Here is a 13,672-nt window from a genome sequence, read left to right as displayed (position 1 = left end):
GACCACTCAAAGGCCCCTTTCTTGGTAAGATCTGTAAGGGGGGCAGCCAACTGAGAGTATCCCTTTACGAATCTCCGATAGAATCCACACAATCCCAAAAATCCTCTCAGATGTGTTATGTTTTCTGGAGTAGGCCAATCGATGTTAGCCCTAATCTTTTCAGGGTCTACCTTCACACCACCTGCACTGATGATGTGACCCAGGTAGAGTAACTCTTCCATCCCAAATTCGCACTTGGATTCCTTGGCGAATAGGGATTCAGATTCTAATATGCCCAACACTTCATCCAACTGCTGAAGATGCTCTTTCCATGATCTACTGAAAATCAGGATGTCATCAAAAAATATCAACACAAACTTCCTCAACTGTTCGTGGAAGATCCTATTCATGCATGACTGGAATGTAGTAGGAGCATTCGTCAAACCAAAGGGCATGACTAAGAACTCAAAGTGCCCAAAGTGGCACCTGAAAGCAGTCTTCTCCACATCTGAAGCTCTCATCCTAATCTAATGGTACCCCGATCTGAGGTCAATTTTGGAAAAGAACACTGCCCCATGTAGCTCATCAATGAGCTCATCAATCCTCGGAATAGGATACCGATTCTTGATGGTCTTATGATTCAGCGATCTATAATCCACACACATGCGCATGGTCCCATCCTTCTTTCTCACCAGAACAACAACCGAAGCAAAGGGACTTTTGCTAGGCCGGATGTAACCCATGTCAAGCAATTCCTGAATTGCTTTCTCGATCTCATCTTTCTGCTTTTTGGGGTATCGATAAGGAGTAGTCATGACTAGCTTAGCTCCTTCCTCAAGCTCAATAATGTGTTCAGCACCTCTTTCAAGAGGTCTGCCAGGAGGTGGCTTTTCGAACACCTTGCTTCTATTAGTTATCAAAGCTTGAATGTCTTCACGATACTTTCTGTGCTCTTGTTGTGGTTCTGAAGGTATCACCACAATATTGCTCTTATCTTTGACCATTGCTGAAATGTCTGAGGAATAATTGCCCTTATCCACCAATGGATTGGAAGGCATTATCAAACACTCTGCTGCCCACTCCACCTGATTATGGCGGATCAGCCCTTCCATTCTTTTCAAGGATACAACCTTAAGTCCCCCATGCGACATTCCTCTCAAAACTACCTTTTTCCCTTCAGACATGAATTTCAGCTCCATGGTTTGTAGGTTTAGTGTGATCTCACCAAGAGATCTCAGCCATTGAATCCCGAGGACTGCATCATCAGTCCCTCCAATGCTTACCACAAAGAAATCATCTCTGATTTTATGATTTCCCAACTTCAGAGACATGTTGGAAATCATTCTATTACAGGATATAGTGGAGCCATCTGCTACCATGACTTTGAAGCCCTCAACTTCCTCTGCCACTAGTCCCTTTTTTGCAACAATTCTTTCATCAATGAAGTTGTGTGTTGCACCTGTGTCAATGAGAGCTATGACACAATGCTCTCCAATCACACCCCGAACTCTGAAAGACTCATTCTTGTGAATGCTTGAGAGTTGAGCAACCACCCCTCTATCTTCTGACCCAAATTCGGGCCCTTCAGGAGCCTCTTCGTACTCGCTGTCCTCAACTTCAATCTGCTGTTTTGAAATTTCAGAATCTGATCCATCTCCAGAATAGCCTTCCATTTGATGTAAATTCCCCTTTCCATGGCACCTATGCCCGGGAACCCAAGGTTCTCTGCAAGAATAGCATAGATTCTTTCTCCGGAGCTCTTGACGGAGCCCATCATCCATTCGCGGAGGGAACCTCTTGGTCTGATTAGTGAACTTCTTCTTATCCTTTCTGAAAGGGAAAGGCTTGGACTGAATTTTACTCTTAGGGGCAGCCAACTCCATACTTCTGGATTTTTTTATAGCTTCTGCCAGTGTGGGCGGATCAAAAGCTTTGACCCATCCTCTCAATGGTTCTTCAAGTCCTTCAGTGAAAAGGACAACCAGTCGCTTCTCTGAGATGCTACTCACCATGACTGACAGGTTTTGGAATTCAGTCACGTAAGTGTCCAAGGAACCTTGCTGCCTCAGTTGTGCAAGTTCTCTAAACTTCACCTCTGGATCCCTGGTGTCAAATCTCTCAATTAGCTTGTTGGTGAAATCAGCGTAGGTGGTGACTAAGTTGTGACCAAGGGTGACCAACCCATGGTACCACCATTCGTGGGCCACTCCATCCAAGTGCAAGGTAGCAAACTTGATGGCATCCTCCTCCGGCATCGGTCTCAAGGACAAGTAATTGTCCAACTTCTGTACCCATGCTCTAGCAGTACCCTTAGCGCTCCCATCAAAGTGTGCTAAGGTCACCCTTCCAAGAGCTTGCTGGAAATCTCTTGGGGCAGCAAACTTGTAGTCATTCCTCCGTCCTCTTTTCATTTTCTGATTCATGAATTGATCCAGAGTTAGGATATCTCGGATCTCACCAGGAAGGGAAGCATACTCCATGTAGCTATTTCTTATCTCATCAGCTGTGGGTATCTCTGTTTCAGCTTCTTGTACTTCTTTGGGCAAAAAGACAGGTTGTAAAGGCCTTGGGGCTGAACCTCCATTGTTACTCCCGTTATTGCTCCCATTTCCATTGCTTACAGGTATGTTAGAAGTGTTGGCTTCCGGTCCATTGTTGGGCTGATTAGGGGTCCCAACAACGTTTTGGTTGAGCTTTGACAGCAGTAAAGACATCATGTCCATCATGGCATTGAATTCCCTCTCTGCCTTCTTGTCGGGTGCCTCATTTGTTTCTGTAGTCTTATCTGCCATTGAATCCACTAAATCTGAGGTATCTAAATTCTTCCCTCTGTTTCTTAGTACTTCTGAAAATGTGTCCTCTTCGGGCACTATAGGAATCTGAAACTGCTGTCTCTTTTGTTCTCTGTTGTAGTGTCTGACGTCTCTGTCACTCATGGAGACTTCTGAACCCACTGACTCTCACAGGTTGGCAGGAAAACCAGCTCTGATACCACTGTAATATCCCACTAATTTTTTTTTGTTTTTTTTAGGCCAATAGCAATTCATCCACAACAATTAACCCATTAAGGTAAGAGTAATAAGCAAAACAATTGAAAGGGAACCCTTCCACCTTTTGTTCACCGAGAGCCCAGACTGGGAGGGTGAGAGCATACGATGTTCCAGGGATCGTCAACATCAATAAACAAACTGAAAATTACAATTGCATGGACGGCAAGCCATCCCCTTCTGCTTATCCAGCAGGATAGAAACTAAACTTCTTGGCGGTGAACCGACCAAGGGAAAGATTACAAGAAATAGAAGTTCAATCACTCTACCGTGTATTTCAGCGGGAGGACATTACATTAACAATCACTCTACCGCATATTTCAATGGGAGGACCAAAAACATTGAACTTATCACTCCACCACTTATTCAGCGGGAGGACTGAAAATTACAAATTATTGCATATCAAGCAGCAAGCCAGCCTCTTCCACTTATTCAGCGGGATGAGAATTACAAAGAGAGAACTGGTTAGTAGTACTACTACCTAACCTTACAATAATAGAAATGATAGAAGGAGAGTAATGCAGATTTCTATAGTAAGATATAAATTTCTGTTACAACCAAATCTACAGGCTGGGAAAACAGACCAGTAGCCCAGATAAATGCCAAAATATTCATATCTCCCTCATTTTACATCCGATTTAGCTCAAACCAGTCCCAAACCCACCGTACAACATATGCAATGCTAACCAATCAAAACAACACCCCAAAAAGACCCTTATTTATTTTGCACGCATCCCAATGCAAGGCAGAAAACCCACGCCTAGACTAGGAATTTCGATTTTGCATAATTAATTCAAAACTCAAACAAACGTGCTAAAAACTTACAAACTTATTCGCCAGTGCTGGGAAGGAAGATAGGATTGATACCCATAACTGTCGGACGCTCCAGCAGAGAGATGTGAGCAAAAATATGCTTCAGCCACAAGCAAAACCAGCAAGTACAGAATCGTTGCAACACCAAGATGTCAATGGCAAAGCTCTAAAAACGGTAGAGGAATACAAGGCACAGCTAGGTACTGTATTTCAAGTACGAAACCGGGTAGCACTAGGGAGATGCACTCCAAAGCCTCAAGTTCTGTCGCCAATCCGGCAGCATAACATTACAGATTTTCAAGATGATCCAAATGGAAACCCAAGCCTCATATTTATAACTTCATTCATCAAATTCAAATGACATCCCTCCAAATTCCATGCTTGCATTTGAATTTCATTTCCACTTACATGTGGACCCAAGTGTAGCGCCCATTCTCCTAAGTCAAAACTCACGCCCAAGAAGGGGGCGGACCCACGTTGGACACTTAGGCACAAAATGGCGATGTAAAGTGAAATAATATCCCTTTTAAAAATATCTCACATCCCATAAAACAACTGAATTTCGCTCAAACTTAGGATTAAACAGGCATTAATCCCAAATTTAATAAACCAGTAGCCAATAAATAGATTAATTTTATATTAACCTTAGGAAAGGAAATAATATTTAATTATGTTGCAAATGTCTCCCGCACTGATTATTATCACCTCCAAGATGAAACTGAGCCCAGACGACCACAGACTGCTGCAGAATTCAGACCCCTGTCTACTGCCAAAAATAGAAATGTGCCACCTAGCCACTTACTAAAAATAGTAAGTCAAGAATTAATGCTCAGAAAAATATGATCATCGCATCCAAAGGCAAAGCAAGGAGTGCTCAGTCGGACAATGGCACCAGAACGGTCATCCCCTGACTTACTAAAAATAGTAAGTCCTCGTTTCATCGATGCTAGACCTTGATTACTCATTCCACCTAGCCTACGGGTCTCAGGAATAGGCTAATGGACCACTGAAAGAACATCAGTGAGAAGGGGACATTACATACCACATGTGGGCACAAAGTCCGATGCACCTACCCTCATCAATCATTGGTCAATTATTCAAGGAAGAAGATGTGTCCATTTTAATGTAATTTTATAATTGATCAAACATTAAATGCTTTGTAATGGGTTTAACAAACCCTAATTAGGGTTTATTTCTTTCAATCTTGGCCATTGATTGTGAATCAATCTGAGCCACTCAATTGTAATAAGAGCACTACATAAGGCTCCACTCTTTCATTTGTAATGGTTGATAAAGAGTAATTCAATAGTAGCTAGAGTAGAGTAGGAAGAGAAGGTAAAGATTGTTGCCAAGACATTATTGTAAGATGTTGTTTCAACAATTTCCATGGTCTCTACTTCTCATTTGATTTTCATGTTGTTTAGATGAATGGAAATACTTTGTGCATGATCAATGGTGAAATTCATACATCCATACTACTAAGACCTTGTCGATGGTAAAGTGTCTTGCGTAGTCAACTGAATCTATCTTAGCCAAACTTAACTTCAATTATCACTCCTTCATTGGTATGCCTCACCTTGACGGTATCTATGTTTGTAGTGGTGATTTGAAAATCATAAAACTATCCCTAGAATATCGCACTAGCCTTGTGGAGATGTTCGCTGCATGTCAAAGCAAAGCTTAGTTGAGTTCCACCAAAGATTGTCCATCGCTCTTGCATTCCTAGGATTAGACTAGCTCTCTCAACCCTTTATCCTTTTTCCTTTTTTCTCAAATCAAGTTAAATCCCACATTCGAGCGATATTCAAAGGCATTCAAGATTCAATGTAAGCCCACCTTGTGATTCCAGCAATAACACATCAAACAACTAAGTCTATCCAAAAGCATGTCAAGACCTAACATCTGGAACCTTGGAGTCGTCCCATTTGATCATGCAGTTTCACATTTCGGGAGTCTTTGTTCAAGAGAGGATAGAATACTTAGTATTTTATTTTGTGTTGAATAGTGCGTAAAAACACTATCAACAAGTAGCAAAAGCCAAAGCAGAGTCAAAGAATGATGTTTCTACAAGTAATCCCATTCAACAGTTACAAAGTGATTGCAATAGTTCAGATCAATTATGTTCCAAGGAAGATGCTTTGTGGTATAAAGAGTGATTATACCTATTCAAGAATTCCACTCTCAAACAAACAATTCTCATAGAACTTCCTCATTCTCCAATTGGTGGTCATTTAGGATTTTTGAAGACATATTATCAAATCCAACAAGACTTCTTTTGGAAAGGAATAACAGGGATGTTCAAAACATTGTAGCAAAATGTTGGATTTGTCAAAGAAATAAGGGTGAGACAGTTAAGAAGCTTGTGCTTTTGCAGCCCTTAGTTACTTCTTGTTATGTCCCCACTTTGAAATAGAATCTAATGGTAAATAATAATAATAAAATTAAAATTCAAAAGAATAAAAACAAAAATAAAATTAAAATATAAAAGAATATGATTAAATATATTTAAAATTTAATTAAGTTAACGAATGGTCAAAAGACATGGACTGAAAAGTTGTGACTCCCTCAAACATGAGATATAAAAGGGAGAAGAGAACCTCATTTGAGAGGGGGATAATTTGGGAATCAGAATTGCAGATCTGATTTAAATAAGAAGTGCAGATTTGATTGTGAAAGGTTGTGTCCCTTTCAAAGGGCAGAAATAATGAAGAGTTAGGGTGCTAATGGTGAAAGGGTGTGTCTCTTGCCAAAGGGCACACATGATGAAGAGGTGTGATCTCTCCCTCACATCACCATGGATTAGATTAGATAGAAGAGCAGTTAAAAAGAACTGGCTCTCAAGCATCGATCAAGTTTAAATTGGAATCTGCCATCATTAGATTCTATCTACCATTTTCTTATTCATATCCATTAATGGAATGGCCTGATTAAGCATCAGACTTTTGGGCACCAAACCAGGTTGCATATAATCATAAAAAGGAGATCAAAGGAAAGGCGTTAAGCCTGCACCAAGAGGAAATCAGAATTGAACGCAAATATTATCAGAACAGCAGCCTGCCTCCCACTTGGGGCCATTACATCAAACCAAGGAAGATCGAACTGCTGGTAATATCTATGATCATAACCCTATCACAGCATTATTATCATTACAATCTAATCTCCTTATCTACTTCTGTTGTCATTATGCTCGGTAGCCTTATGATGGTCTCAGCCTTAAATCTACCATTTCAGCATTAGGGCCAGCAAATAATAAATCTAACAGTACATTATATGGAAATAGTAATTGGTATTATTATTAGATCAAACATCTTGAGAATACTATTATTATTAGAGCATCATTACTATTATCGCAGCATTAATTGATAACATCATAGTAATATTTATTAGCATTTTCAGCACATTATATACTCTAAGAGATATGATAGAAATTGTGTTTAATAGGAGTTCATCTTGTAGGGGAAGTTATGAGATGTAATGAAGGGGTAACGAGGGGCTCATAAGTAGGCCATTCTAGGATGACCAAAGTGGCATCTAGAACTTGGAGAGCCCTTACATGGAGGATTCAAGGAACCTAGTTACATTCTCCACCTAACCCCACAAGACATGGTTAAATTGGGAGAAATAGACTTAAAGGAGAATTCCAATCACAAGAAGAAGGATAAGGATGGAAGTGATGAAGGAGAACGGTGATAGGATACCTCACTAGGTAGATCACCTCATGGTAGTTGACCAATGGTCCCATGAAGCCAAGGGGGCTCTGGCTTTCACTCCGCTCTTGGGCCTAGGGTAGAGGGTCTCTTGGACACCTTATCGTTCCTCCTTACTCCCAATCTCTTATGGTTGAGTTCAGATAAGGAATTAGACATAACAATGGTTAAGTTAATGTTACTAACCCTAGGTATAGAGAATTTATGTTTAATTATCCTATTTAGAAGATTTATATTATGGTTTAACTTTATATACATTTCAACGGTTTCCTAACCTAATGCACGATCTCAATCAGGTACCATCTTGTTCATTTGTAGTTTTAAATAAAAGTGTTTATTTAAGGCAAGAATTAGGGTTTTTACAAAAAAGGGACATTACATTTCTAGTTGGCATTGGAAAGAGGTCTCCATAGATTTCATCACAGGGCTTCCAAGATCAAAGGGTAAGAATGTCATCATGGCAATGGTGGACGTTACTAAATATGTTCAATTTATTGTATTATCTCATCCTTTACAAAAAGAAGAGCAGAAAAAGCATTTTGAGAGAATATACAAAAAGGTCATCGTCAATGACCATGATCCTATCTTGTATCTTTTGGACAGATTTATTCTCTTGTTTGGGTATTCAATTGGCTCGTAGGTCTTCATGCCATCCTCAATTAAATGGAAAAATAAAGGTTGTTAATAAGTGTTTGGAATGGTATTTGCATTGTTTCTCTTTATATAAGTAGTCTCGATGGGTAGATTGGTTACCACTAGCAAAATGGTGGTATAACACTTTCTTCTATAGTTCAACAAAAATGTCCCTATTCATGGCACCATATGGATAGCATCCTCCATCCATCACATCATCATTGAGTGTGACACCAGGAGTTCAGGTTGTGGAGGATCTCATGCATAATCACCAAGTAATTTCAAGACTCAAAAAGAATCTAGCCATGGCACAAAATGAAACGACGCAACAAGCTAACCAAAATCATCGTGAAAGGAGTTTTGAAGTTGGGGACGAGGTTTTCTTGAGATTGCAGTCTTATGAGAAAATTTCCCTAAAGAAAAAGACAAAGAACACAAGTTGTGCCCAAAATATTATGGTCCATATCAAAACATGCAAAAGATAATCAATAGCCAAGAGCATTCTTGAGGTAGAAGACGATTGCATAGCTAAGAACAGCAATCAAGAATGTTGAAGAAGCAAGCAATCCACAACAATTGCAAGTACTAGCACGCTATATGCTATTGATATATTGTTGGTATTCTTTCAGGCCCCAAGGGAGGTAGTAAGCTTAAAACATGCAAGATAGTGGGTATAAGGAAGTATAGTTTCACAGCCTTGGAGTTTTTCCCATATTGTATTTCTCCATGGTGAATCCTTGTGTTAATAACTTAATCTCCCATTTCTATGTGTCTTTAATCACTTTGCTTGCTTTCTCCTGCAATAACTGAATAACTCTAGAAAGCAACTAAGTGAAGTTTTCAATTGAACCACAAGCATAGCACTTCTTTAGCACATGAGCACAGTCATTCTACGGGTTTTGTAATATGATGAAGAATTACAAATTGATAGTGGCATCAGATTTAAGTATGGAATATGATATGGTAATATAAAATGAATGTAGGCATGTATGTGAGCATGTCAACAACTGCATAAGCGGTATATGATGTAGATGACAGCCATAGAGCTGTTGTAGGATGAATTTGCAGCCTTAATCTGTTGTTTATACAACATAGAACTTAGGAACAACAGATCTGTTGTAGGATTTGCAGCCTTAGTCTGTTGTTTATACAACATAGAACTTAGGAACAACGTATAAGCAAATTATATATTCATTGTTGATGATCGTGCTATGAAATATCAATGCCTATTATGGATCAACGTTTCTTTTTGGCAGAATCAAATTTTGGTTATTCTCTCAAAAAGGAGCAATTCACCAACCCAAGAAAATAAACATTCTTTAAATAATAAGGAAAACGGAACAAAAAATTTTGAAGAAATCATACCAATAAGGCTTCCATAGCAAAGATCTAGGTTCAAAAGACAAATTTATATATAAAATTGTATAATACACCACATCCAATTTTGGATGCAATATAACTCAATTGATGAGGTCAAGTACAAGTTTGACTCAATAGACACCCCTTAAAAGGTGGCATAATTCACCTAGCATTCCTTCTCAATGATGATGATCATGCTGTGGAATATCAATGCCTATTATGGATCAATGTTGCTTTTTGGTGGAATCTAATCTTGAAGATTCTCTCAAAAAAGAGCAACTCACCAATCCAAGAAAATAAATATTCTTTAAATAATAAGCAAGGAAAAAGGCAAAAAAAAGTTGAACGAGGCATACAAATAGAGCTTCCATAGCAAAGATCTAGCTTCAAAATACATATTTATATATAAAATTGTATAATACACCAAATCCAAAACTGGATGCAATAAACTCAATTGATGAGGTCAACTACAAGTTTGACTCAATAGACACCTCTTAAAAGGTGACATAACTCACCTAGCATTCCTTCCCCACTAAAATATAAAATACTTTCAGATTATAGAAACAAAGAAGGAAAAAAACAAAGAAAAAAGATGAATATTATGGTTGCTATAGTGGAGCTCCATTTAAATCACCAATTATATCAATATACCTTAATAAACTATGTTTATTAAAAACTTTCAGTAGAAAGAATGAAGAAAAGAAAAATTGAATGTCATGGTTGCTGTAGTGTAGCTCCATTTAAATCACCAGTTATATAATATACAACTTAGTAAATTATGTTCACAAAATATTCAATCAATGAAGCCAAATACAATAATTTGACCAAAGAAACATCCTTTAGAGGTGGCATCTAATTTTAAGCGTTCTATAAAATAAAGCAATTTACCAAACTACTTTCCCATAAAAACAAAGCAATCTCCAAGAGTCCAAACTATCAAAAGGAAGGACTGAAACATGCTTAACAGCAGAACCCCAAGTTAAACCCACAAAAGATATCTTCAGTTAAAAAATCGTATAACATGGTAGGTACAATGTAACTCATTTAGGTAACAAGTTGTAGATAAAATTGACTAAATGAAATAGCCCATAATAGATGACAAGAATCTCTTCAAAGAAAACAATTTACTAGAACCAGAAACAAAATTAATGATAAATAAAATAAAAAGACTGTTTTCAAATCATTGGAAAGAATCAAAAATAAATATAATTAAATTCACGCGGTCGACCACAGAAATATTTCATCACAAATTAAGATGTCGGTCAGGTTTGCCCATAAGGAAATGTCCAATTGGTGAGAAAGCTACACCTACAAAGCTCCCACCAGGGTTCCTGCTGGATGCGTCCAGGATTTAATTGTATCCTCATATAAATTGGACAGAAATTAAAAATTAAGCTTCCAAGTTAATGAGGTAAAGAAAATGCCTTCCTATTAAAACTTGAAAATCAGTTTTAAAATTACATGACGTACTGCATACCTTTCTTCGAGTAATCCATCCAAATATTGAAGCTCTGTTATTGCTGTGCTGATTATCTGTGGGAGACTCCATTATGATGTACGTATGCTATGAAATCTCTCTTCGTTGAACCCTGGTTACTTTGTGTTTTTTTGGGGCAAGTTGTAAGGTTTGAATTCGTGTTTGAATAGCAGAGCGGAAAGAAGAGATATGTTGTCAGGGCAATTATTTGAAAGCATTTTAACTGGAAGTTGCCCGTTATTCATTTACTCCTTGCCTAACTTCAAATTGCATCACGTGGATTTACTCCTTGCCAAGAGAATTACGCGGTTCATTTAAGGGCCATCTCATATTCTACACTTATATTTATAATTTATTAAGCTCATTTTCTCTTAGCAATTCTATTTATATTTATTTTCGTCTTTTTTTTGTTCTCTTAAAAACAATATATTATATAGGTTTATAAAAATGGGAGGAAGAAGTCCTATTATAAAGTTTAAACAAAGTCAAGTTTAGTCGATTATTGAAAAAGACAAAATAAAGCTATTTAAGTCATTAAAGAGTTAAAAAGACTTATAGTTCTAGCGGTTGGAGGTAGGTCATAGTTATTCGATTTTTTTCATTTATCAATGGTGTCTTAGTCTAACAATAATCACGTCTTCTTATTTTCTTTGTAAATAGGTAAGCATCACAAATAACAAAAATGTCAACACAAAGTGAGAGAATTTCCAAAAGTCTAGCCATCCACAAACTCCATGATCGTGAGGTTGAAAAGAGACTAATGGTGAGCAAAATGCTAATACTAATGGCAAGTAAACCAATCAGTGACTTTTCTTAAAAAGGGTTTGGAAACATGTGATAATCATGATTTTTTTAATATTATATTGTAATATTCTTGTTTATATATATATATATATGTATGTATGAATATATACGTATATATGTTTAAAATAAAACAATATATATGTATGTGTGTTTGTGTGTATGTATGTATGTATGTATGTATGTATGTATACACATATATATGTATGTATGTATGTATAGATGCATGTATAGATGTACATATATGTATATATATCCATGTATATATATAGATGAATGTATATGTATGTATGTATGTATGTATGTATGTATATACATATATATGTATATATAGATGTACGTGTATGTGGTTGTGTATGTATATCCATACATGTATACAGAATATAGATACTCACATCACACACGTGTGTGTGTGTATGTGTGTGTATACACACACGACACACATATGTACATGTATATGTATACATAAACATATACATGCATACATACATATTTAAGGGTAAGTACTATCAAGGGGGCAACTCTCATGATATATGATCCAAAAAAATTATTAAACGCATACCCTTGCCATGAAGGGTGCAACACAAAAGTAACACAAAGTTGTGTTGTCAAATAAACCTACATAACTATCATGAAATAAAACATCACAAAACAATAGAACTAGCAACAACCCACATTTGGGTGTGCACCATATCACATAAGCTCAAAGATGTTCCCGAGACTTTGCAAATCTTAATGTAATTGGATGTTTTAGTCTAGATGGAAGTGATTTCTTTCTCTTTACTTTCGTTCATTCCTTTCAAGTTTGTGGGAGATATTTTGTTCATTGCAATTTTACTTCTTTTTAGATCCTTCAAAATTTAAACTTGTTGGAGTCACCAATGAATCGGGAGATTGTAGATTTGATTTTAATATTGAGTGTGATTTCTCAATTGGATATAAAGAAGTACCAACCACAACAAAACCAATAATTGGTTTGCTCCCAAGATCAAGAACTAGTGGATATGTAGAAGGGGGGAACAAGGAATAGGAGTTTTTTCTTGTAAAACTAGTGAAGAAGACGAATCAACCATTTCATTGGGCGCAATAACATAGTGGCTAGACTCAACGCCAATCCACCAAATGGGTCGATTTGAGATGGTTTTACCCTGCTCAATCTTGTTATACTGCAAGGTAGCATGGATAGTTGAGAAGCATTTTATGCATCTAAAAGTTATCTTTTCATAATCTACATGTTGTGTTGTTGCCAATATCTATTTTCTATCTTCATTGATATTTCAATTGAAAGGCCTTTGGATAAATTAAATTCAACATATATGAACACAAATAGAACTTTCATAATTGATAATTTCTTTTGAAATGTTGTGATACTTACAAGGCCATTTTCTTTTGAAATGTTGTGATGCTTACAAGGCCATTGACAATAACCTTTAAATATTCAATTTTCCAAAATTGCAAAGGGAGGTAAGGCAATCAGCCCATAGGAAGACTGAAGCAAACTTCTCAATTCTTGAATCAAAGGATGGAAAACACGGCTTAATGCATAAAAAATCTCCTTGGTAAAACCAAGAACCCTGTGTTAATAATCATTTCCTCATCTTCTAGATATTCAAATTCCAAGATGAAAAAGCCTTTTTCACAAGGCTAGATGTTGATCTCATCCTCTCCATGTATTCTTGCCAATTTTTGCTTATCCAGAAATGGAGATCACACAATTTCAGCCAAACTCTCATGAATCTACAAATAGTAGAGTGATCCTGTAAATAGTCCTCTCTATCGCAAGCGATAATGTCCGAGCAAATCTCTGGGATCGACTTTGATTGGCGGATGGGAAAAGGGGAATTTTACGAAGTGCT

At 37.2% G+C, this 13,672-nt stretch overlaps 1 protein-coding gene across 1 annotated transcript in view; it reads right to left on the bottom strand.

Annotated features, from left to right (window-relative positions):
• The window catches only part of LOC131064580 (D-xylose-proton symporter-like 2), a 158,302-nt gene extending 146,979 nt beyond the window's left edge, over positions 1 to 11,323 (bottom strand). Inside the window, exon 1 of the mRNA XM_059210140.1 lies at positions 11,016 to 11,323. Within this exon, the coding sequence (XP_059066123.1) occupies positions 11,016 to 11,087 (72 nt within the window). The 5' untranslated portion in view covers positions 11,088 to 11,323. The remainder of the gene's footprint in view (positions 1 to 11,015) is intronic.
• Between the last annotated feature and the right edge of the window lie 2,349 nt (positions 11,324 to 13,672).

This window comes from Cryptomeria japonica, chromosome 8, assembly GCF_030272615.1.
Source record: "Cryptomeria japonica chromosome 8, Sugi_1.0, whole genome shotgun sequence".
NCBI lineage: Eukaryota > Viridiplantae > Streptophyta > Pinopsida > Cupressales > Cupressaceae > Cryptomeria > Cryptomeria japonica.
Note: the sequence above shows the minus strand (reverse complement) of the source record. Positions and strands in the feature narration are given on the sequence as shown.